We start from the raw sequence: 24056 nt of genomic DNA, 5'->3' as shown, positions 1-24056 counted from the left end.
CAAATAGTGTATATCATAAGAAACAACATTAAGAAGAATACATTTAAACAATTAATAAATCTTAATTAAACATGATAAAGAAAACTGCCATTAGTCCCAAAAAAAAAAGTATATGATACATGCATCATGATTGACTAGCCAAGAAGGAAGATGCAAAGTTTGCAATGATATGTATCCTTCAATTTGCACTTAAAAAGTATAGTTTTGTTACTTGAATAGCAAGCTATGTGAAATCATTCTGAGGTTAGTGTCTCGGTGACATTGTATATGAAGTTATGAACTTATATGTTATATCCAAATACATAACAAATTTACTTATGTGATGTATGAGAAAAGTTTCATTCATTTTTTATTTTCACAATAAAAATAATCCGAACAAACATTAAATGGAAAGAGAAAGGGAAAAGAATACAAGTCATTTATAAGTATAGTATTCTAATCAAGTGTATATAATACTGCATTTGTGGGTCATCCTTGCATGCAATGTATACAAAAATATAAATATATATCCAGAACTACAAAATCCACCATAGAACCAACTACATGCTTCATGCACAAACATTTTTATGATGTATGAAATTGAACTGAATATGAATACAATAAAGAACACAGAGAAAGAGATAGAGATACACACCTCAACTACAATTAGAGATTTCAGTTCTGCCGAGAGAGGAAAAACTGAAGAAGAAATGTAAGAATGGTGCTTATAACGCATGATAATATTTTTTGTATGACGAAGTTGCCCTTACCTTAAGTGGTTTATTACATGATGATATATACGCATTGAAACAAGCTAAGGTTGCGTTCGTAAGCTGCTGTGTTGGAATCTACACAAATGGCAAAAGGAAATTAAATAAGAAAGATGAAGATGCATGTAACTTGTGCTAGTTGCGTTCATTCATATCTCTAAAGTAGTTAAGTAGAGATGTTCCATGCATGTTTTACTTTTATAAGTTATTACTACTAGCTTGCTAGTTACAAAATAAAATCAGCAACATGCCATATATTTCGGAGCGAATATTGGGCATACTTCCATTTTTACATCAAACTCTTCTAAGTGCTATATGAACGTAATGCACGAAAATGTTGTGAGTTGTATTGCAAGAAAAAACGTTGCCTTCTACGCTTTTTCTGAATCTGATGTTTCTTCATAACAATTGACTTCATATATAGTCCAAGCAAAGATTTAAGGGTAATTTATATCGCTGAATTTTCAGAAATAGACCATTTTAATATAAAATTTTAGGGTACAACCACATATATAGACTTGCCTAAAACCTTTAGGTGAAATCTTAATGCATACATATATAATAAAGTTAAGATGCATTACATGGAATGAGAGTATTACAGAATCCCAAGCCAAACGCATAGTTTTATTACATGGGGAAGAGCTACATACACTGTACAATGGAAAGAGAGTAAAAGGCTAACCTAAAGAACAAGATACAGGAACACATTAAGTTACACTACTAGATGCACTCTTCTCACATTTATGATTTATCATTCAAAGGAAGGTATTTACATGGCCCCTCATGCATGCCTTGCAGTGATAACCACATAAACACATTACTCTGATACATCATTATGTGGAAACCCCACTTCAACAAAAACATCTACTCTGTAGCTGCAACAGCTGCTGGTCCCTCCACCTGATAATTCATCCCACCAAATAGACAAAATTAAAATGTCAGATATGGATATGTGAAACGTCATCTACCAAGAGCGCGGAACCGACAATAGAGTTAAAACTATGAATGCAAAATTTATCTGCAATCTCAAGTCTCATATTGGACTTATATTTGAAAAATAGTCTATTGACTTTGATTGATTCATTTGGATTGACATTCAACCTTTGTGAAATATCATTCAGTTTTCCCTCAGATTTTGTAGTTTTTTGGTTTTTGTTTTTTCCAATGATTCCAAACATTTCAGTTTCCTTCTGTAGTCTGTACCTAGTAGAACCTCTCTTATAACTTCTGTTACTGTTGGCTCTCTAATCTAAGCGGATAAAGATGAATATTCTGCAGGGAGAAATGAGGGGGAAGTACCGAAACTTGTGTCATGTTGTTACCTTGAAGGTTGCTCCCCAGATTTCCTCCTCCTCAGCTGGTACTGCAGTAATTTTGTTCTTAGGATTCTCATAGCATCTTAATCCTCCAACTGCTGTGTTGTAGAAACATCCTGTAGAATATGTACACAGCAACAAGACCAATCAATAATCAGAGAGTTTCTTACAAAATTGGAAATTGACTCATAACTGAGAGAATGTCTTTGTTTTATTCTATTCTAAGAGAATTTTCTGCATTCGTTACATTTTCTTTTTGGGTTTTTTTCCCCTCTGCTATTTAATATCTTTATCATATTTATGAAATATCAATATCTTGAGGGGATATGATCCATCTAGGGTCACTATAAGCATCGTTTCTGTGGGTCACACGACACAAACATTTCCCAGAATCATAGATATTTTGATCCATTATGACGAACATAAATAAGCCACAGAATTAAACCCACCTTGAGGGAAAGCAGCAAGTGACTTTCCACAAGCACCTTTGAGAATATCAGCATCATCAGCAAATGCTACGTATCCATCAGCTGTTATTCCCCAATACAGAGGAACCTTACCAGCTTGATCCTGTCAAATAAAAGAAAACAACACATGCAGATGGTTATGAGAAAAAGAACAAACATTTTGTTTGGTAAGTGTTTCAAGATAGAGATACAGATAAACTAAGAAAGGGACAAGACAAAACAGAACATGGTTATGTATCAAGATAATTTGTTTATAGGATAGATAACTTACAGAAGCTACAAAGAGGGTAGAGGTGGACTTGTCAAAAAGAATGAAAGCAAAGCTTCCACTGAGATGGCCAACAACGCGATTGGCAGGGTAGGGTGCCCTATCACGCAAGGCTTTGTAAGCCTCAATGATCAAAAGAACTTCATTGGCAGACTTGGCCAGTCCATACTGTTGTTTCAAGCTGCCCAAATTGTCAAGGGCACCCTCAAACATGCAGAAAATCTCCTCCTTAACAGCAAATGATCTGCAGTTACCATGAAGTATTTAGATTTAATGATGGTCAGTGCAATCTAGCTAAACACATTACATCGCCATATTTACTATACAATACTAGCAATAACACGTTGTAGTAGTTACAAAGTGTACGTCAACTGAGAAAGAATAAGTATAAAGAACAAAACTCTTTTTAAATGCTAAAGCATAGTTTGATCAAAATTACAGCCAAGTTAATTTTTACATTTTAGGATAAGATGATAATGAAAGTATGAAACCATTTATTGCACCATAGTTCAAGGCATTAAGCTTCTCCTAGCCTTATCACGTAATGTCACTATAATTATAGAGGTATAATCTAGATCGCAATAGACTTTGTTGGGGTATTCTGTCTTCCATTTGTTGACCAAAAGCTACATCATCCTTATCCTCACTCCCCTACCTGGGCTAAAAAGGGTCTAAAGAAAACGACAGTTTAGGAGCCAGTCCACATATCCAAACTTAATTAAAGGAAAAAACTTATATTATAAATACATCTTAGTATCCAAAAACTTTTAAATATTTTAGGAATATTGATGTTTCATTAGTTGTAATAATTGATTCAATCATATATATTTTATAATTAACATCAATAGCTAAAATTACTGAAACACGAATATACATTGCTTCTTATAATATCATGTTTATGTGATTTTGATACCGTCTAAATAAGGCATTCGAATTATTCTTCGTTTTTTTTTTCTTTTTCTTTTCTTTAGAATTACTCTCCTTTTTGCTTTTTTCTATTTTTTCATACTGAGGAATTACTCTTTTATAATATCAACACTATTTAAAATTAATTCCTGCAACTTTAGTATTCACCAAAAAAATTCCTGCAACTTTAGTGAAAAAAAATATTTAAAAAAAATATCAGCTAAAGATAAACATAAAACAAGAAAATTAGCCCCAAAAAAAGACCTAAATGATTGCAAGCAATGAAGAAAGCACCCCAATGAGAAGTACGCCCTCTAATATCTAATATCACATCTATGAGTGAATAAAAAACAAAAGAGAAAGAAAAGAGGACAACAGTATTAGGTATGGTAATTGGACCGTCCTTGAGTATGGGATGGTATATTACGCTAATAATGATGGCCACCAAAAAGACGTGGAATCTGAAATAATGGTCCCATTATTCATTCACATATGGAGATGGTATATGGACTTTCTGTTTTGAGAGCAACAGCTTAAACGTAAACCACTACTTTTTAAAACCACGCCTATATTGCACCTCATCATGGGCCCCATTCTTCAATAATTCACACTGTGATCCACAACTTCAGACGGAGACATAAAACTCAAGCCGCTGATAAGGGGAACTGAATAATGGCTTTGCTAGAAAAATTTACACAAAGGCAATTTTTTTCATTTTATGATAATCAAAATACGACTACACCCGACTCAACTAACCTGAAGTCTCCTTAATTAACAAGACTCCAATGTGTCTCAAAAAGTTTTAAGATTTAAATATTTCGATATTGAAAAAGTTAGAAGCTTAGTAATATAAAGTAGGCCATTCTCAACAACCCCCAACTCCTTGTACCGTAGAATCATATCAAAGTAAAATTGACATTGATAATTTATTATAATTATAATAAAAAAATATTATATACACACCAAATCATTTATCACATATATGTGTGTATTTTTATGTATTATTTTATATCTTTTCAATATATATTTTATATAAAAATTAATTCGACTAATTTTTTAGTATATATATATATTGTAATTTGGTATATGTCAGAAAACTAGCTCCTTCATGATAAATCTCATTGATCCTTCAAATACAGGTTTAGCTTATACGAATGAGGTCATGCTCACGGATAACATGTGAATAATGAAATGTGACTTTCTGGCCAAAATATATTATTTGCACCAAATTTACAGCATATTCAATCTTCAACCACAAAGAAATCATACTTGAAAGAAAAAGTCATAAAATAAAAACATTTCCTCTTATGAACTTTCTTGCAATATATACAGATGAAAAATAATTTTAAATGTTTAAAAACATTATTTATTTATTTATTTGGGGTTTAAAACATTACTTCTATTTTTTATTGCATGATACGTCGTGGTAATCTGTAATCATGCAAGGAAAAAAAAGGCAGCTAATCCAGGAAATGCCCATTATATCCTCCTCAAAATTAGTCACACCTACGATCGATGTGTAATATGCTTCCACTGGCCCACTCTTGTCTTTATTTAACCTTAGGAGTTATGAATTATGATGATAGTCAAATCATAACCACCATATTGAATCGCCAACCACAAATTCCTACAGCCAAGTATCCTCTCATATCTATGAATCTTCATCATTGATTAATATTTAATTAATTTAATTTTTTATATAACGTTTGCTTGTGTATCATTCTTTTTGTATAATCTTATACATTTATGGTTGGAAATATTAACTTTTTTTAAATTAATTATCCCAAAAGCTACATAATTAGAGCTAATCTCCTAAAACATATCTCCTTTTAATATCCGTTTAATATTTATATTGGTTTAACTTTCATAGACTAACACCACAAAAATATTTTATGAAACCATATCTTTTTTATAAAACTTATAATTATATTTACTAATTTGATGTCTACCCTCCATTTCCCATTCATATAATTATCCCATGTTAATAAATGAGATAAATTAAATCAAAATCTTTTAAATTATATATAATATATATTTTAATTGGTGGATATATACAATAACCTTTACATATGAGTTCACTAAACAAATATCTATATTCATCACACCAAATATCAAATATTTTTTTAATATAGTTGTCAATGACTCAATGTACATATAAAACAAATTAAATGAGATACTATCCATTTTTAATAATAAGGATATTCCCTATAAATTCTAATCGTCATTATTAAAGCTGGTCACTATAATTCAACCTACCAAATTTATTATTGCCATGTAAAAATACGTACACACTACTTGTCCTATATATCCCAATATCCATTCCTTTTCTCTTCTAACTCCACTTATTTTCTACTCCTCCTCTTCCTCTCAAGTCTTCTCTTACCAACAACTTCGCCTAAACTTTCAGTAAATTTTCATCAATTGTAATAAATAAACAAAATAAAAAATCATAACAAAAAATCAATTGTAAGCAAGAGTGATTATTAGCAGGCATGATCCAAGGGATCCGATCGTCGTTCGAGCGAATGACTCAGCACAAAACCGATCACATAACGATACAAACACTCCTTTAAGTTAATCTTAATCTCTATCATCAAATTTCTTAATAATTATCAATAATCTAACACGAGTAAAGTTCAGTGAGCGATAATCTGTGAACTGCGGTAGTAAAGCAGAGGAACCGTTTCGTTCCAATTCGACCTACCTCGAACCCAAGCGCGTGAAAACGAAGGTAATTACTACTTAATTAGCATACAAAACGACATCGCTTAAGGCGAAGCGACTCGAGTGAACACTAAACAGTAAACACTGAAACACACGATACGGTTGTGATGTGTGATTTGTGATTTTTTTTTTTTTTACCTTGGTTGCCATGGCGTCTCGCTGTGGTGCGTGTAAGCTAACTGCGCATCCTCCCCGATCTGCACCGACACCGACGACGGCTTGCTCTCCACGAACCTCTTCAGCAGAGCTCCGGCCGTTATCTTCGGCGAAGGAGTCCTGCTTCCGGCCGCCACCAGCTCTTCCGGTGGCGACACAATCGAGCTGCTGAACACTCCCAACATTCTCTCTCTCTCTACAAAAATAAAATAAAATAAAATAAAAATACAAAACCGTTTCTTTCTTTCTCTTTTTTTTTCCCCTGTTTTGTCTCACAAAGGCTGGGAACGGAATGGGAAATGAAGAAGCAGCTTCCGCTTCGTTATATAGATGGAAGCGACGAGGGCGTTTCGGACATTTCCTAATATAAAATATTACATCGAGTATCTATAATTCCGTCACCCATTTTGGAAATTAAATTTGGGTAAAATATATATTTTATTCTGGTAGTTTATAAAAAATTTTAAAAATATTTTTAAATTTTAATTATTGGAATAAAATAAAATTTAAAAATATTGGGGTAAAATAAAATTTAAAAATATTTTTAAAAAAATATAGATGACATGTGGGGTCCAGGTGGTGGCGATTATTTTTTGGAGCAGTAGAATCAGGATCAGATACCATTTTGGCTTGGAGCCGTTGAGATTACGCGGAAATCCATCATCACCGTTAATTTTTTTGGGAAGGAGTTATTCACTGCGGAAGCATCCAGAGTTTGGTCCAGTGGGGACCCGTCACTTTTTGTCAGTGGTAACATTTTTCTTTCTTGTACACTTCATCACTTTATCTTATCTTCTTTCTTTCTACAAAAGAAGGAAATTATTGAACTGTTGATAGATATATTTCTTTTTCGATTCCAGCTATGGATAATATATAATTATCTTCGTAACTAAAATGAACCACCTCACAAAGCCAAAAAATATTTCAATTTCGATTCTTCAAAATTATTCTCAAATACTAAAAATAAACACTAATATAATTATAAGTTCCACAAAAATATAAATTTAATAATGGAGAGATCTAAATTAATATGGTCAATTAAAATTTTTAACTGAGAAGATCCATTCACCATATACTACTTACCTTCTTACCCAGCTGTTACATATAGTTGTTGTCTAGTATTATTTTGTATAAATTACAAACTAAATTGGATAGTAGTTAACTTTAGACTCATGCAGGAACCTCTAAATTCTAATAACAAAAAATAACCAAATTGTCAGTAGTGACATAATCATGGAGAATATTCAAAAGCTGAACAAGGCCAGTGCAAAATATGCATATATAGAACTCTCTTATGAATTTTATATAATCAACACGTAATTGTGAACTTTAATTTATTATATCGCTTTTACTAAGCCCTTCAAACATTGTACATACCCTATTAAAAAAAATTATTTTTTAACAGTTTTTTATTTTGTTTTTAATAACAATAAAATTAGTTATTAATACATTTATTGATAATTAAATATTAGATATTTTATGCTTTGTTATTAGAAAATTTTAGCGACAATTATATAATTATCGATAAAAACTTCATTAATCGTTACAAAAGAAACGGACAATTACAAAAAATGTATAATAAATAAGATATACAGTAACTAAGACCCCTTTTTATCAATAAAGACTCTTTTAGTTGCAAAAATATATAATAAATAAGATATATAATAATTATTATATTATTGTCACTAAAAATTATTTTTATTATAACGATATATACCATTATAAATTACTTTTAAAAAAACTATGAATATTTAAAATCTACATAAAATCACTAATCATACAAATTTAAACCAATAAAAAAATTATATAAATAATTATATTTCTAACCTTGCTTGACAAAATTTTAACTAAAACTTTTAGTCTCACATATGAACCAATCAAATCATAAACCATCAAAACCTCATCATTATATTCTTGGCATAATGTGCTAACGCAAGCATCCACTACTACTCTATTATATGATTTATATGACTACATTTAGGAGCAAATTTACAACAATAACTTAGAACTTGGAAACACTTCACAATTCACATAGATGTCTCTGAGAATGTTACATTAGCCTGTTTAGTTTACTAACATGTTTGTCTATTTAATGGCTTCACTATGCAAAAAGCTTAACGGGTCAATATTTTCTACATATAAAACCGCGGATGGACGGCCTATGGTTTCTATGGTGGGCATAGACACATCAAATGGAACTAAACTACAAGAAAGTAACATAAGAAATGCTTGTCTATTCTAATTAAAGAGTCTATATCTACTTATATTTATGCTTGTGTAATTTTTTTTTATATTTTCTTATATATAGGGTTAGCAATGCATACCCTATTCGTAAGTACTTAATCCAATTCAATCCGTTCAAATAGGATAAGTTATTCGATCCGTTGCGATTAGGGTAGAGATCGGTCCAGATATGTGAGCGGGTAGAATAGAGTATAGGTTTAGGATGTATCCTATTCTACCCTACTCACACCCCATATATAACACATTTTATAAAAGTTAGGTATGTAATGAAGGAGGTAAAACTTAAACCTACGGTCTCTCTCATGTAATGACTTGTAATAAGTGAACAACCACTAAATTAGTTAATTAATTTAATAATTTAGAGTATTTATTAATATGTATAAAATTTGAAATTATTGAATTTTATATTTATTTTAAAAAAATTTGATATTTATACGAATAAGATAAGGTAGGGTAAGATTTAGAACTTTAGCGTGCGGGTAGGGTTAGGGTTAAGAGATTTTCAACCCCCGGATAGGATAGGATAGAGATTTAATGAAATTTTCAACCAGCGGGTAGGCTCAGACCCTACTCATTCCCACCTAAGGGTAGCAATGGGTAGGGTAGGGTAGAGTTTGGATCCAACCATAACCCTACATGCGAGTTGAGAATATCCCAAACCTAACCCTACCTTCTCTTAATATGCGGGTACCCGACCCTACCCACGGATTACAAATAAGATATAATATTATGATATAACTTATGATAATTTAAAATATAACTGATTTTTATGTAAAAAAAAATGTTAAATTATCAATTAATAATTTTTTAGTCTTTTACATTTAGTGAGAGATCTTTGATTCAACATCCACCTAAAATATATTTTTATATAAATATATAACATATACATATATAGAGTGCGGGTTGGTCGGATAGAGTTGAGACTCAACCCGCACCCTACCCGACCCGCACGAAAATCCTACCTGCACCCTATCCTATCCGCTGCGGATCGGGTTGACAACCCTATCCGATTGAGTGGGATCGAGTTGGGTACCCACGAGTAAAATACATATCCTAGCTCTACTTATATAAAAATTAAATTCTAATAACAAATAATATTTTTTTAAAAAAAGAATATATATAGTTGATACTAGATAGAAGGCAAGATACGCTTTTTTTTTTTATTTGATGTAGAACTTTTTTTTCTTTTTTGCTAGATTAACCTGTTTCTCAATAACAGAATATTATGATCTTAATTTATGATCAACAGTATAATATCACAGTTTAAGAAAAAATATTTAGTTTATTCTTATTTAAAAAAATATATATTTTATATTAAAAATGAAATCAATCGATTTTACACCCACAAGCAAGGTTGGATGTAAAGGTGAATCTGTGAATGAGTTGTGTTCCAAAGAAATCATATTTTGTTCAAAAGTAGAAATATCTTAAACAAGGAAGAAATCTATCAATTAGACTATATAAATTAAAGTTTAACAAATTCTTCCTATCTTCTAACGAAACTTTCACTTTTTTAATTAATATTTAAAACACAATACGATCTCGACTCTCGTGGATATAAGAATGTCAATGGGGTAGGGCGGGGGCGGGAGATGTTTCCCTACTTTCCATCTCTGCTCCCAGATTTATTCTCTGTTCCCGCTCTCGTTTTTTGCTATGGAAAAATATTACTCCCCATCTCCATTCTCCACAGAATCCCATTTTCCGCGAAGACCCCATTTCCCATCTATCTGATAGTTCTAACTAATTATTAATTTCCATATGAATAGAGATTTAAGTATTCATTCTATACAAAAATAACAAGATTTTATACAAGGGATAAGTATGATTTTGGTCCCCAAAGTAGAGGCTGAAAATTTATTTCGTCCCCCAACTTTTTTCGCTCTAAAATGGTCCCCAAAGTTTCAGTTTATTTTAAAATTGTCCTTTTTACTAATTTCATTTTTTTATTACCAAACTACCCTTCATTAAAAAAAATTATAAAATAAAATAAATATAAAATAAATTAAAAAAAAGAAAGGGATAGATACAGAGAAGGGGGTGGGGAAAGAAAGAAAAGGGGTGGGGCGAGAAAAAGGGGGCAGGGGGAGGGGGAAGGGGGAAAGGAAGGGGACCGCCGCACCACCGCACCGCCGCCCGCCGCCCGCCGCTTTGCCACCCTGCACCGCACCACCACCACCTTCTTCTTCTTCTTCTTCTTCTTCTTCTTCTTCTTCTTCTTCTTCTTCTTCTTCTTCTCTCCTCGCCGCCGCCACTGGTCTTCCTTACCGCCGCCGCTCTTCGCTGCCGCCGCCGCTCTTCGCTGCCGCCGCCGCTCTTCGCTGCCGCCGCCGCTCTTCGCTGTCGCCACCACTCTTTGCTGCCGCCGCCGCTCTGCTCTTCGGGGAAAGGGGGAAGGGAACGCGAAGGGAGAAGAGGGGGGAGTGGGGGGTTTCGGGAAGAAGAGGGGGAAGGAGAAGGGTCTTCGCCGCTGCCACTCTTCGCTGCCGCCGCCACCGTTGCTCCTCGCCGGTTTCTGGTTTCTTGTGGTTTCTTCTGGTTCTGCTGCTTCTGCATGCTTATGATTATCAATCTAATTTCTGTGTTGTTGTTGTTCTTTTTATTCCATTATGATTATCGTTTTTCTGATTTTGGGTTCTGAGTTTTGACGATGACGATGATTTTGAGTTCTGGGTTGTTGTTCTTCTATTGTTGTTTGTTTGAGTTCAGATGATTTTGAGTTTTATTGTTGTTTGTTTGAGTTCAGATTATGATTTTCTGAGTTTTGATGATGATGATTTTTCTGAGTTCTGATTTCATTAGTGTTGCTTCTGCTTCTGTTTTGCTTCAGCTTCTGGGTTCAGCTTCAGCTTCTGGGTTTAACTTCGTTTGCTGCTGTTCTTCCGCTTCTGCTTGTTGTTCTTCTTATTTTCAATTTTGTTGATGGTTCTGATGATAATGATAATGACCATGATGATAATGGTGGTGGTGGTGGTAGGTTATTCTGATTTTCAATTTTGTCATTGTTGTTATTGTTATCCATTGTTGGCTGTTTTTCTTTTCTGGGTTACGGAAGAAGAGGGGTGTTGAGGAAGAAGATGGGAGGGGAGGGGAGGGTATTTTCATCCGAAAGACGATTTTAAAACAAACTGAAACCTTGGGGACCATTTTAGAGCGAAGAAAAGTTGGGATACGAAATAAATTTTCAACCTCTACCTTGGGGACCAAAATCATACTTATCCCTTTTATACAAAAAATCTAAACGATAAGATGGAGACTTCTTTCGAAATGACGCAGTGGGGGAACGCAATGGCGAGCCAGAGGATAGAGAAGTCGACAAGGTGGGAGACGCGGCAACAGAGAGAAGAATGGACACGACGACAAAGTTACGGAAAGGAACGCCGCAAATAGAGAGCACGACGCAGTGAGGATCATGGCAAGATGAGGTGTGACAATGCGGTGAGAAGGGAAAGCGGCGAAAGGGTGGCTGCAGAGGGATTGGATGGAGTATGGACAGCGTTAATGATTTCTGAATTGAAGTAGAGTTATGCAAATAAGGACAATTCAGTAAATTTATTAACTTTGGGGATTAGTGGGGATGGGGCAGGGATCCCCGCTCGGATCCTCGCGTCTGCCTCGAGGAAATTTTGTCCCCCATTCCCATCCCCACGGAAAAAATTTCTCATAATCGGATCCTCATTCGAGACAATTCTCGCATGGATTCCTGCGTTTCGGAGAGTTTTGCCATCCCTACGTAGATATACGTACCTCCACATGCTACCAATATATGCCTATAAAGTGAATATGATGAGTATGGGTATATGTACACCAAAAATAAATATTAACTTAGTTATTAATATAAAATATGTAATAAAAAAATAAAATTTATATTAAAAATATGTTAAATAAAATTTTTTTTTTCTCAGCATGAATAAAAAGCTTATTTAGAAACGAAGCTATTGCTAGATTAAGTTTGTAATGTCTTCTACGGCGAAAGCTAGTGCACTCCAGATAAAGTAGGGAGTGCAACACTCCTTAAAAGTTAACCTACTATCAAAAGTTATCAGGTAAATTTAATTTATTTATTATTGTTATTATTTTTTTTTGTCATGGGCGAACAAACAAACCAGCACTAACGAAAAGACTAATTCCTCTGTTACTCTGTTATTGTCGATGTGATGTCTTCAAATATTTTTACTGTATTGTTTGATGGCACGTACTTCCACTATCGTTTTAGCTAGCTATAGATTTTGACGCTCTTGAACCCACCCTATTCCACTTCTACCATAAGTGACCATCAAAGTCCGAAAAATTGCTGCCATAGAAAAGGAAGACCCATGTCTATCGCCACTGCTGGTTAGCTAACTCCAAACACAAAACGGATTCTGTAGAAGAACCCCGGTTTCCATGAAGGCGCATGATTCTCAGATGACGACGCAGTCAAAGCACAATATGCATGGCAGTTACAACAAGTCCATTATCTTTTATTTCAAATTAACCTCAACGTGTACTTAATAGAATGAAAAATTAAAATATAATTATATTTAAATAATTATTTGTATTATTTTTTTATTAATTTATTCAAAAAATAATTAAATTCTGAAGCTAATTGGTATAAAATATTACAGATATAAAACTAAGAAAAATTTTTATTTGTATAAAAATGAGCCTAATAAATAATTATTCTATTTAATATATAATTAAGAGTATTTCTTTCTTTGCCAACGAATTATAGTTCAAATGACATAATCTCTTTATATTCACCTAAGAATTGGTAAAAAAAAAAATACTTCTTTTCTTTATTAACTTTTTAAAACATTAATTATTTATTTTACATACAATATAAATATAAATGAATATAATATTTATTGAGTAGAAGCAATTACACAAAAAATTTTGTTGTCATAGTATTTGAACTAAAGAAAAAAAATGTTATTTTAAGAAAAAATAATAATATATTTTTAATAATATTCTTAATACAAAATAATAAATTTTAAATATTTTTTTAAATAATATATATTAACTAAAATAATATAATTATCCCAAATAATATATTATAAATATAGTAAAATAACATATTTCAATAAAAAATTGTTAATAAAAAATTATATAAATATTTTGTTTACATTAATTTTTGTTTCGCACAAAATAAAATTATTATATGTTTGTTTGCTTTTTACGTTGTATAAATATTTTTTTAATTAAATTTATATAGTACTAAATCTTTTATCATTCTGTTCATGTTTAATGTTTTAATTTTGTTTCACACAAAATAAAATTATATATATATATATATATATATATATATAATACAAAATTTTTTATCATTGTATTTATATTTAATATTATAATTTTATTTCACATAAAACAAAATTTATTTAAATTGTAATATTATATATATATATATAACACAATTTTTTTATCATTGTGTTTATATTTAATATTATATTTTATTTCACACAAAATAAAATTTATTTAAATTTTAATATTATATACATAATATATATTTAATATTATTTTTTTTAAGATTCTAATATATCTTTTTTTTGGATTTAGTACATGAATTTTTAACTTATTTTTTATGTATTATTTATTTTAATTCTAAAGTCCAATAACTTTTTTTTTGTACAGACTTATTGTTTTTAATATTTATATACTAATTTTTTATTTTGAACTTCATCCCAACATCTGAGACTTGCCAAAAAAATTTAAAATTTGTAAAAAAAAATAATTAACCTGATTAATAGGTTACTTTTTTAAATTCAGACCATTCAAATAAAATATAATAAATGAAGAGTTTAGATTTAATAAATTCACAAGGTGTGCAGCACTCCATACTTAGCAAGGAGCGTTTAAGGATGAGCCGTCTTCTACTATTAGCATTTTTAATTCTTTACAAGTAAAGTTGCATTTGAATAAAGATTTTGCACCCAACAACAAAAAAAAAGAAAATAATACGACTGCGACGCCCACAGATTGAAAACGTTCCTTTTGGGGTTGAATTATTGGGAACCTTTTTTTTGTCTCACGTTTGGACTAAGCTATTATTGAATCTTAAATTAAATATCATATACTATACTTTATGATTACGTGCGTTTCGCTTTATATTGAATTCTTAATTCTTAATTACCTTAGTTAATTATCCTTAACTATTTCTCCATCATAAATTTGTCCTTCATATTTGTAACTTGTAAAGAAGCGGTATCACTAGTGAACTGGGTCCAATTATTATCCAATCAAAAGAACTATTAGTTTTCAACTTTTCATTGTCACTAGTTATTAATTAATTAATTAAACCAGACAATCTTTTAGTAAATTGTAATATCCTAGTGTATACATTTCAATCTTCCTTCATTTTCCTTAAAACAATTCAAATAAAATTTATATTACAAAAATTTACAAAAATAATTGTTTATACATTCCCAGTTGACTTATCAATTCATAAGTTCAGCTGTAATTAATGCAAATAGAAGGTTGAATTGAACCCTCAAACAATTTGGTGAACCATCTCTGTATGTCTGTTGGTATGTATGCAATTTTTTTTGTTAATATTTTAAACAGTAATTATTTGGTGGTATATAACTTAAGTTCAACTTCATTATTTAACTTTTTTTCCCTTGACTCAGCATAGAAAGGAACTCCATCATTTTTATAACTTATATTATATTATTATAATAATGCATAAACCTCCCTCCTAATTGGATGCTTGACATTGTAAATAACACCATGACAACGATATCTATGGAGTTAAACGTCCCTAACACTATACCATTTCTTTCCTATGAGTGATGAGTGAAGAAACTTGCAAGAATAAAAATAGAATGCAAGTTGCGGTAATATAGTATTTAAAATAGAATAAAGTATATTTTTTATCTTCGAAGTTTGGTAAAAGTTTCAAAAATACTTTTAAGTTTTATGTTGTTTTAATTTTGTCTCAAAAGTTTTTTATTTGCATCAAATATATCTTTAATGGCTAAATTTTTAAAAATAACATCAATCTAATAATAATACATGAAAATTATGCTTAATTTGCTTGTGTTGAGAGTTATTCTTATAAAATTGTTGTTGAATTGATTTTAAATTTTTTGAAAAATTAGTCGTCATAGGTATATTTAATGCAAATCGAAAACTTTTAAGATAAAATTGAAACAAAATAAAACCTAAGAGTATTTTTGAAATTTTTGTTAAACTTAAAGAACAAAAAATATACTTTATCATTTAAAATATTTAATAACAAAAAAATGTTAATAAAAAATTAATAAAATTTATTATTTTTGTCTTCCTAACATATATATAAAGAGTGCCCATAGGATCTTCACTGAACTATAAAGTACTCTGAATTGCTTCAACGGCCACTACAGGAGAGAGATCTAATCTAACAATGAATATGTATATATACAAGTCCTCTCATCATGATAAGCTATCAAAGTTCTTATCATATATTAATCTATCTAATAAGGTATTATAGACACAAAAAATAATAAATTACCCCAACCTCCTTGACATTGATATCTACATTAAATATCTATATGAACTCACCATTAATATTTATACCTTAATTTGTTCTCTTTTTACATTTCTTAAATAAATATGATGGAACCTTGGCCTTCATATTTGACTAGCCATATTCCAAACCTGATCTATGTTTAGAACACAAGAAAATAGATAATCTAATACACCTTAATAGACGCAAGAACTTTTATTTGAAAGAGTGACAACACAACAAAAGAAAATGAAACAGTATTAGGCTATTAGACAAATGCATTAAGCTACAGACTGATGGTAGTTATCAATGAAGGTAAATCAGGAGGGGCTGGTACATCTATAGACCCTTCAAGCATCTGCAAGATTTTCTTCATGGATGGCCTCAGTAATGGATCCTCCTGAATGCACCATAAAGAAAGCATCACATACTTTTCCACCATCTTCATGTCAGCTAAGGCCTCTTTGTCATCTTTCACCAATAAATCAAGTTTCCTTTCATGAAAACAATCATAGGCCCAATCTGTCAGCACCATCTGGTTCTCATTCTCAGCATTTGCTTCAAAGCTCCTCCTGCAACAAATGATCTCTAGTAATAGCACTCCATAACTGTAGACATCAACCTTGATGGTAATTGGCATGTTTCTAAACCACTCAGGGGCAACATACCCTTTGGTTCCCCTTATCCTTGTAGTGGTTCTAGATTGACCAATTTTCAAAAGTTTGGCTAAGCCAAAGTCAGATATCTTAGCAGTGAAAGATTCATCAAGCAAAACATTTTGAGGTTTAATGTCACAGTGTATGATCTGAGTGCTACACTCTTCATGCAAATACAAGATTCCCCTAGCTGTCTCCAATGCTATCTGCATTCTCTGAAACCAACTAGGCCTTTCAGTGGTGTCGAAAAGGAAGCTTGCCAAAGAACCTTTGCTCATGAACTTATATACAAGCATTCTGTGGTCTCCCTCATTGCAAAATCCCAAGAGTTGGATCAAATTCCTATGATTTGTCCTACCAAATGTACTTACCTCTGTTTTGAACTCTTCTTCATTTTCTTTGACCATGTTGTTTAGCTTCTTAACTGCAATGTGGCTCCGGGTAGGATCAAATGAAACTCCTTTGTAGACAGTTGAAAATGCCCCTTGACCAAGCACCTCCTCGAACCCATTCGTTGCCTTCCTCAACTCTTCAAAAGTGAAACTTCTAAGACAAGTGCCTACAATGGATTGGCTAGGTTGATTTGCCTTAGAACTCTTAGATCTCCACCAGTATACAACTGAAAAACCCGCCACTAATAGGAGCAAGTTCATTAACACTGAACTGCTTAGAAGCACGGAGATAACTATAATCAGCTTAGATTTATCTTTCTTTCTAACTGGACCCTCACATTTGAAGGTAGAATTATCTTTTCTTATCTTTAACAGAGCTTTTGCTTGAAAACTGGGATCTTTCCTTCCATTGGAGAAGGGTAACTTCTTTTTCCAACACCCAGCACCTCTAAAAATGGCAAGAGCGCAGAAACAATCACTCAAGCAATCCTGTCTGCACCAGTCCTCATTCGCTTGCTCAAAATATTCATAATCTGTCAGAGGCCAGTCTGTATTTTCCATCTCATAGAAATCAAAAAGATCTGTTTCTGGGGAAGATCCATCACAACTTTGTGAATCAAAGTCCGGTCTGCATCCTTTCATCACATCCGCTGGATCAATGAAGCTATATCCAGATGGACAATGGCAACTCTTTTTCCCATCATCAAAAGTGCAATAACTGTTGAATCCACAAGCTCCACTGCCATAATCTTCCGTAATATCCAAGCAGATATTTGGCGGTAAGTAATAAACAGTTGACCATGCCATCTTCCAGCTTCTTGTATTGGAGTTACTGCTCTTCGGGTAGGCATAATGCCTGAAAACTCCATCATATTCAAGCACTGCTCTCTGGTAGAAATCTTGGGTGGAAGGAGTATTTGATGATATCATGCTGATTATGCTTCCGTTGTTTGCCCGAAGGAAAAGAACCCCAGATTGATTGAAGACTAATGAGAAGTCACTGCCAGAAGTATTTGTATTCCAATAATTAAAATTTGAAGAGCTCCACGGATACTGTGTAGTATAAAGTGCAAGGTTCCCATCATCTTTTAATATAAACTTAAATCTTCCACTTGAGTAATTTGTTTCCAAATATCTAGAAACAAGAGTACTTGGTTGATTTAGAACTTGTCCTGGTAAGATTGTGTCAGTGGGATGATCAAAACTTTGCCATAAGTACTCGGTGCTTTGACTCGCCAACACGAAATTGCCGGTATCAACCATGGCAGCATGGGATGTTCCACTGCCGGAGGATCCAGCAGACCATATTCGGTTGCCGGTGGGATCATTCAGCAAGAAAAATCCATCTGAGGTAAGCTCAACTTTGGAACCTTTTGGTGCAAGGTTTCCTCCATTGGCTGACCAAACAATGGTCCTTTGCGGTATTTGGTTGAACCAAATGGATAGCAAGAACCCATTCTCCTCAATCTGTTGGAAACCAACTGCAAAGTTACCAGATGGTGATACAGCCCAAGTGGAATCACCTGCTTGTGCAGTGTGGGAAGAACCCAATGAAATGTTCTTATGGCTCTGACCAACACTGGCAAATGGAAGTAAAGCTAGGAAGAAACAGAACATTAGGTGATACTTCTGCTCAAGAAACATCATTGCATGCATGGAAGAACTAAATTTTTGTTGTGTTTTAAAACGGAATTGGTAACTAGTTGTTCTTGATTCTAAGCATCATTTTATCATATACCTTGTGTTCATGAAAACTAACAGTGGAAAACGTGTGCATATATATGCAAATGCATAGCTTTAAGTCGACGAAGAATTGGAATTTACCTTAGTTTTCACAACATTCAATGCAAGTCGGGACCTTGATTTTTATGTTGACTCGAAAAGTCATGGAGCAAATTGTGTGGAAACTATTTTCCAACGACTGATTCAATGAAGAAAAAAACGTTAACGGGCCGTTTGGTTCAAGGGAAATAGGGGAGAAAGAAAATGAGTGAAAAATGGAATTTTTCATTGTTTGGATGATCCAAGAAAATTAAGAGGAGAAGGAAAATATAGTGTAGGGCCCATTTAAAAGTTTTCTCTCCAACAATGAGATGAAAATAGATGAAGAAAAAGTACATAATGGTTTAATTACCAATTTGCCCTTTATTTAATATAAATTATAATTTTATATAATATAGATAAGGATATTAATGTAATTGTATTCAATATAATTTTTTCTTTTCTTACTTTTTTTTTTATCCAAATAAAAAAAAGTTTTTCTCTTATTTTCTTTTCATTTATTATTTTCTCTTCATCCAAACAACACACACAAAAATCTATTTTTCCTCTTATTTTCTTTTCTTCTATTTTCTTTTCTTCCATTTTCTTTCCTTCCATTTTCTATTTTGCATCCAAACAATGCCTAAAAGACAAAGGGATAGCAAAAATGTATAGATATACTACGTTCACTATTCTACTTAAAAATAAAAATAAAAAATAATATAATATAAATGTATGATATTTCTCACCGGTTGTTCATAGTCATTTTTTGAAAAGTGGTAGTATTTGTATATTTGGTAAATTAAATTAAAAATAATTTTTAATAAATATAAGTAAAAATAAATATGTTTACTAAAATAATTTTTAAAATTTAAAAATATTTTTATAAATATTAATATAAGAATTAAATTTAAATATTAATTAATATTTAAATTATATTAGATTTTTTAATTTTGATAAATATAAGTTGATTTTTAAAAGTTTTTTAGGATTTTAAAAACAGTCTTAATTTTTAAAAACTTAAAGTACAAGCATACGAATTTTTTGATTTATCAAACGAAAAATAAAATACTTGTACTTTTTAAAAATAGGAATATCTCTTTAAAAAGGTTTACTAAACCCATCCGAAATCACCAACTTTATTCTTCACGAAAAGAAAGATTTTCATGTTTGTCTTTTTTTTTTATCTTGTCATGTTTGGTTTTGGGCATAAACACTGGCTACGATTGGGCCTTAGGCATCCAAATAGGGCTAGATATCATTAGTTCGGCTTTAAGCAAAAGTCCATGTATCCAAACCCAAATAATGAAAGAAAAAAACAAACCACTCCGCCCAAAACGAAGACCTATGAACAATATAATATTTGTTTTAATTGGTGTCATAGTTAGTTGAATAATCCGTTTAAACAAACTCAAATTTGTTGCAGATTAGTCCTGACTCCTGAGTCTAGGAGAATATCATAGGAATTAAAATAACATTTGTTTCTTGGTATTGTTGTGAGATATTTATTTATCATTTCATTAAAAAATTAATTTTTTACCAATCTAAAAAAAATATCAACTAATTATTATAAAAAAAGGTTGATAGACAGTTTTTTCATATACTTGGGCCAAGTAATTTTTGCTAGTGAATGATTAGTAAAACACGTTTCTCTTTTCCTTTTTTTTTTTTCTTTCCCAACACATGACAGCACATATAAAATGTTTTTCAATGAGATTTCCTGGCAAAGTGGACTGCGTCGTTTGTGGGAGTGTTAAGGCCGCACCGCTACCAGTCTGAAACTGTAACGTCTCTTTCTCTGCTGTTTATTTGTTAGTACTTAAGAAAGAATTAAAAGGTAATTAGTAGTTTAATTGAGTATTTACCTTGTTGCTGTCGACAGAACTTGTTTAACAAAAGGTGTATAAAGAAAAAGAAAAGAAGCAATCATTTAATTTGACCATTGCAACGGATCAAGCAAGCAAGGAAGAAGAGTAGAGAGAGCTAGTTTCCTTTCCTTTCATTTCATTTCATTCCTTTCAAAAATGAGCAACGAATAGTGAGTTTCCTTTCCTCTCTTTCCCCTTTTTAAGTTTAATTATTAATTAATTGTTGTAATTTGAATGGATTTGACAGCGATTACCTCTTCAAGCTTCTACTAATCGGTGACTCGTCCGTCGGAAAATCTTGCCTCCTCCTCAGATTCGCTGTAAAACCCTCCTTTTCACACTCTTTTTTTCTCTTCTTCTAATTGTTCACCCGTTCTCTGTCTTTGATTAATTTCTTCAGGATGATTCTTATATCGACAGCTACATCAGCACCATTGGAGTTGATTTCGTATGTAACCTAATATTTTCTGTTTGTTACTTTGCTTCACTGTTTACGCGTTTCTCAATACTCATTATAATTTCACTCTATTATTTATTTATTTATTTTCAGAAAATCAGAACTGTGGAGCTGGAAGGGAAGACCATCAAGCTGCAGATTGTGAGTATTTTTTTTTTTAAATATTATGTCAATTTCTATGGCCTTTTTTTTTTTCTGTTTGTAACCCTTGTTTCCGTCGGTGCTCTAACTATACATGTCCCATCTTGCAAAAGCCCCAAAACTATATACTAAAAATGAAGAAGCTTCGTTATGTTTTAAACAAAACAATTAACGCACATGCCATGGCTTCTTTTAGTTCCATTATTATTATTATTATTATTATTATTATTATATATGTGGCTTGGTTTCAACTACATTTAGGTTTGTACTTTCTTCTCATTAAAACCAATCCTATTATGAGTATAATGCCCCACATCCCTCAGATTACAAATTTACTCACCTTTGGCGTAGTAATCTGTGGACTGTGGTCCATGGAATGTGTACAGCATAAACAACGATAGTGAATTCTTGATTTCTCTCATGTGTCCTCTCTGTCTGTGTGATTTTGACATAACCAATTTCGGTAAAGTTCAGCATGGTCATAACCATTTTGTTATAACGGTGTGCTCCAGTCTCTGATTATGGTGGCCACATGGTAACATTGCATTTCTTTCTTATAGTTGCACTCTTGAGGCTGAATGTGTCTGTTTTGATGTATTTTCTAGATGTCTTTGTAATTAGAACTCAATTGCATGATTCATTTCGTCTCACTGCAAATCATTGAAAGAAGGATCAATGATGGTGCCCAGTGTTCAAGAGTCAAGACACCATCTTTCTTCCTAAGAATTGATGTCTGATACTTTCTCTATTTAATTTGTTTAGTGGGATACGGCTGGTCAGGAGCGCTTTAGGACTATAACAAGCAGTTATTACAGGGGAGCACATGGAATTATTGTAAGTAACTTTCTTGTCATATGAATCCTCTAAAGCTAGAAATGCATGCTTGCCTTAGCACCAATAAACTTGTTTTTAAAGCAAACTTCTAAAATTATGGAGTTCGGGATTGTGACAGATTGTCTATGATGTTACCGAGATGGAAAGCTTCAACAATGTGAAGCAGTGGTTGCATGAGATAGATAGATATGCTAGTGACAGTGTCTGCAAGCTTCTTGTGGGAAATAAATGTGATTTAGTTGAGAATAAGGTTGTTGATACTCAAACTGCTAAGGTAAATGTCTAAGTATCTTTTTGTTTTCCTGTGCACATTCATTGAGCAATTTTCTTGTTTCTTGGAAGTTTTTCCTTTTTTTTTTCCAATTAATTTTTGTACCTTTTCATACATGTTTTCTTTCAGCATGTTTATTATTCAACAGAAGTTTTTACTCTAAGGTCTAGATCATGTTTAGGTAACCTTCCATGTGTTAGCATGTAATGTTTCCTATTTCCTTTAGGAGCACATGTTCGTCTTGTGATATGTTTCAGTAGTTATTACTGATTAATGAATATAGAATTGTTTACTCAAAGAAGTAAACGAGTGACTCCACAGTAATTAAATATTTAAATATTAGTTAAATCTCCATGTAAAATAAGAGAAGAGTAAGAAAACCATAGTTTGTCTAACATTATTGTGTTATAATCATATATGACAGGCATTTGCAGATGAGCTTGGCATCCCTTTCCTTGAGACAAGTGCTAAAGATTCAATCAATGTGGAGCAGGCTTTCTTAACTATGGCAGCAGAGATTAAGAAGAAGTATCTAATATTTCTTGCTTCCCCTCTTTTTCATTTGAGACAGTTACCAGATTACATAGGCGGCCAATAAAAACTGTGATTTTTTGTTCTTTAATTACTTTTGTGGAGATTTCAACACTAAAAAATATTGAAAGGCCATGATAAGTTTATGCCCCTTTTCTTCTTAAACTTGTGCTAGATTTTTATGCAGTGTTAATGTTCTATTTCACGAATCATCTTACATTTAGTAGCATGTAATCTATTATGGAAAAGTATTGATTGTGTGATGTTTTGGAACCTACCTGTAGGATGGGAAGCCAACCAACTGCTAGTAATTCGTCAGAAACTGTTCAAATGAAGGGACAACCAATTTCTCAGAAAAACAACTGCTGTGGTTAGGTAGAAGTCTTAGATTTTCTACTCAAATGTTAACTGTTATATGAAAATACAGACACTGTTCTCGACTTTGTTATGTTATGTTACAATAACTGTTGCAATGTCTATATTTAAATCCTTGGATAATGAAGGAATCCAACTTAAAATTTCTGAAATCTGTGTGACATAGATCATAGTAGTTGTAAATTCTTGGATGATGGAGAAAATGTCAGATTAATGTTATTTTTATATTTAGTTTTTTTTTTTTTTAAAATATATCATTCTTATATTTTGTGAGTGTTTGTGTTTAAATGAAGTTGTAGAAGTATTTTTTAAAATCAAAATTAGTAGTAATGTTTTTTGGATATAACAAATATATATTTATTTTAAAACGATAAAATTACAATTAAAGTCATATCATGTTTGGATAAAATATTTTTTTTTAAAAAAAATTCAAACATTATATTTTTAATATAAAATAATTTAATCACCTACATAATTA

General features: G+C 31.9%; 3 protein-coding genes across 5 annotated transcripts; 1 reads left to right on the top strand and 2 right to left on the bottom strand.

Annotated features, from left to right (window-relative positions):
• Positions 1-1279: 1279 nt before the first annotated feature.
• Positions 1280-7012, bottom strand: LOC112795873 (stem-specific protein TSJT1-like). 2 transcript variants are annotated; one of them, XM_025838051.2, is made up of 5 exons: positions 6569-7012; positions 2804-3044; positions 2515-2635; positions 2049-2181; positions 1280-1649 (listed from the first exon to the last, which is right to left on the bottom strand). In XM_025838051.2, exons 1-4 carry the CDS (start codon positions 6769-6771, stop codon positions 2060-2062), a joined length of 687 nt encoding a protein of 228 aa, XP_025693836.1. In that variant the 5' UTR covers positions 6772-7012; the 3' UTR covers positions 1280-1649; positions 2049-2059. The 2 variants fall into 2 exon arrangements, with proteins under 2 accessions (XP_025693836.1, XP_025693835.1); XM_025838050.2 differs by having other exon boundaries at positions 2072-2181.
• A 9310-nt stretch (positions 7013-16322) lies between these two features.
• Positions 16323-19344, bottom strand: LOC112795870 (G-type lectin S-receptor-like serine/threonine-protein kinase LECRK3). Of its 2 annotated transcripts, XM_072233882.1 has the most exons (2): positions 19165-19344; positions 16323-18938 (listed from the first exon to the last, which is right to left on the bottom strand). In XM_072233882.1, the coding sequence occupies exon 2, from the start codon at positions 18601-18603 to the stop codon at positions 16579-16581; it is 2025 nt and encodes a 674-aa protein (XP_072089983.1). In that variant the 5' UTR covers positions 18604-18938; positions 19165-19344; the 3' UTR covers positions 16323-16578. The 2 variants fall into 2 exon arrangements, with proteins under 2 accessions (XP_072089983.1, XP_025693832.1); XM_025838047.2 differs by lacking the exon at positions 19165-19344 and having other exon boundaries at positions 16323-19149.
• Positions 19345-20701: 1357 nt separating this feature from the next.
• Positions 20702-23730, top strand: LOC112795869 (ras-related protein RABD1). The gene is made up of 9 exons (XM_025838046.2): positions 20702-20884; positions 20984-21139; positions 21217-21289; positions 21370-21417; positions 21520-21567; positions 22330-22401; positions 22520-22675; positions 23097-23200; positions 23488-23730. The coding sequence occupies exons 2-9, from the start codon at positions 21126-21128 to the stop codon at positions 23576-23578; spliced, it is 606 nt and encodes a 201-aa protein (XP_025693831.1). The 5' UTR covers positions 20702-20884; positions 20984-21125; the 3' UTR covers positions 23579-23730.
• The last annotated feature ends 326 nt before the right edge of the window (positions 23731-24056 follow it).

This window comes from Arachis hypogaea, chromosome 4 (assembly GCF_003086295.3).
Source record: "Arachis hypogaea cultivar Tifrunner chromosome 4, arahy.Tifrunner.gnm2.J5K5, whole genome shotgun sequence".
NCBI classification, from domain to species: Eukaryota; Viridiplantae; Streptophyta; class Magnoliopsida; order Fabales; family Fabaceae; genus Arachis; species Arachis hypogaea.
This window is presented reverse-complemented; position numbering and strand designations above follow the sequence as displayed.

Excerpts from the sequence above, each read along its gene's own strand:
- LOC112795873 (XM_025838050.2), bottom strand. The coding sequence starts at position 6,771 with ATGTTGGGAGTGTTCAGCAGCTCGATTGTGTCGCCACCGGAAGAGCTG. Across the intron at positions 2,182-2,514 it reads ACTTGCTGCTTTCCCTCAAG|GATGTTTCTACAACACAGCA; the intron begins GTGGGTTTAATT and ends CATATTCTACAG. Across the intron at positions 1,650-2,071 it reads TCTGGGGAGCAACCTTCAAG|GTGGAGGGACCAGCAGCTGT; the intron begins GTAACAACATGA and ends ATGAATTATCAG.
- LOC112795870 (XM_025838047.2), bottom strand. The coding sequence starts at position 18,996 with ATGCATGCAATGATGTTTCTTGAGCAGAAGTATCACCTAATGTTCTGT.
- LOC112795869 (XM_025838046.2), top strand. Across the intron at positions 21,290-21,369 it reads GCCTCCTCCTCAGATTCGCT|GATGATTCTTATATCGACAG; the intron begins GTAAAACCCTCC and ends TAATTTCTTCAG. Across the intron at positions 22,402-22,519 it reads GGGGAGCACATGGAATTATT|ATTGTCTATGATGTTACCGA; the intron begins GTAAGTAACTTT and ends GGATTGTGACAG.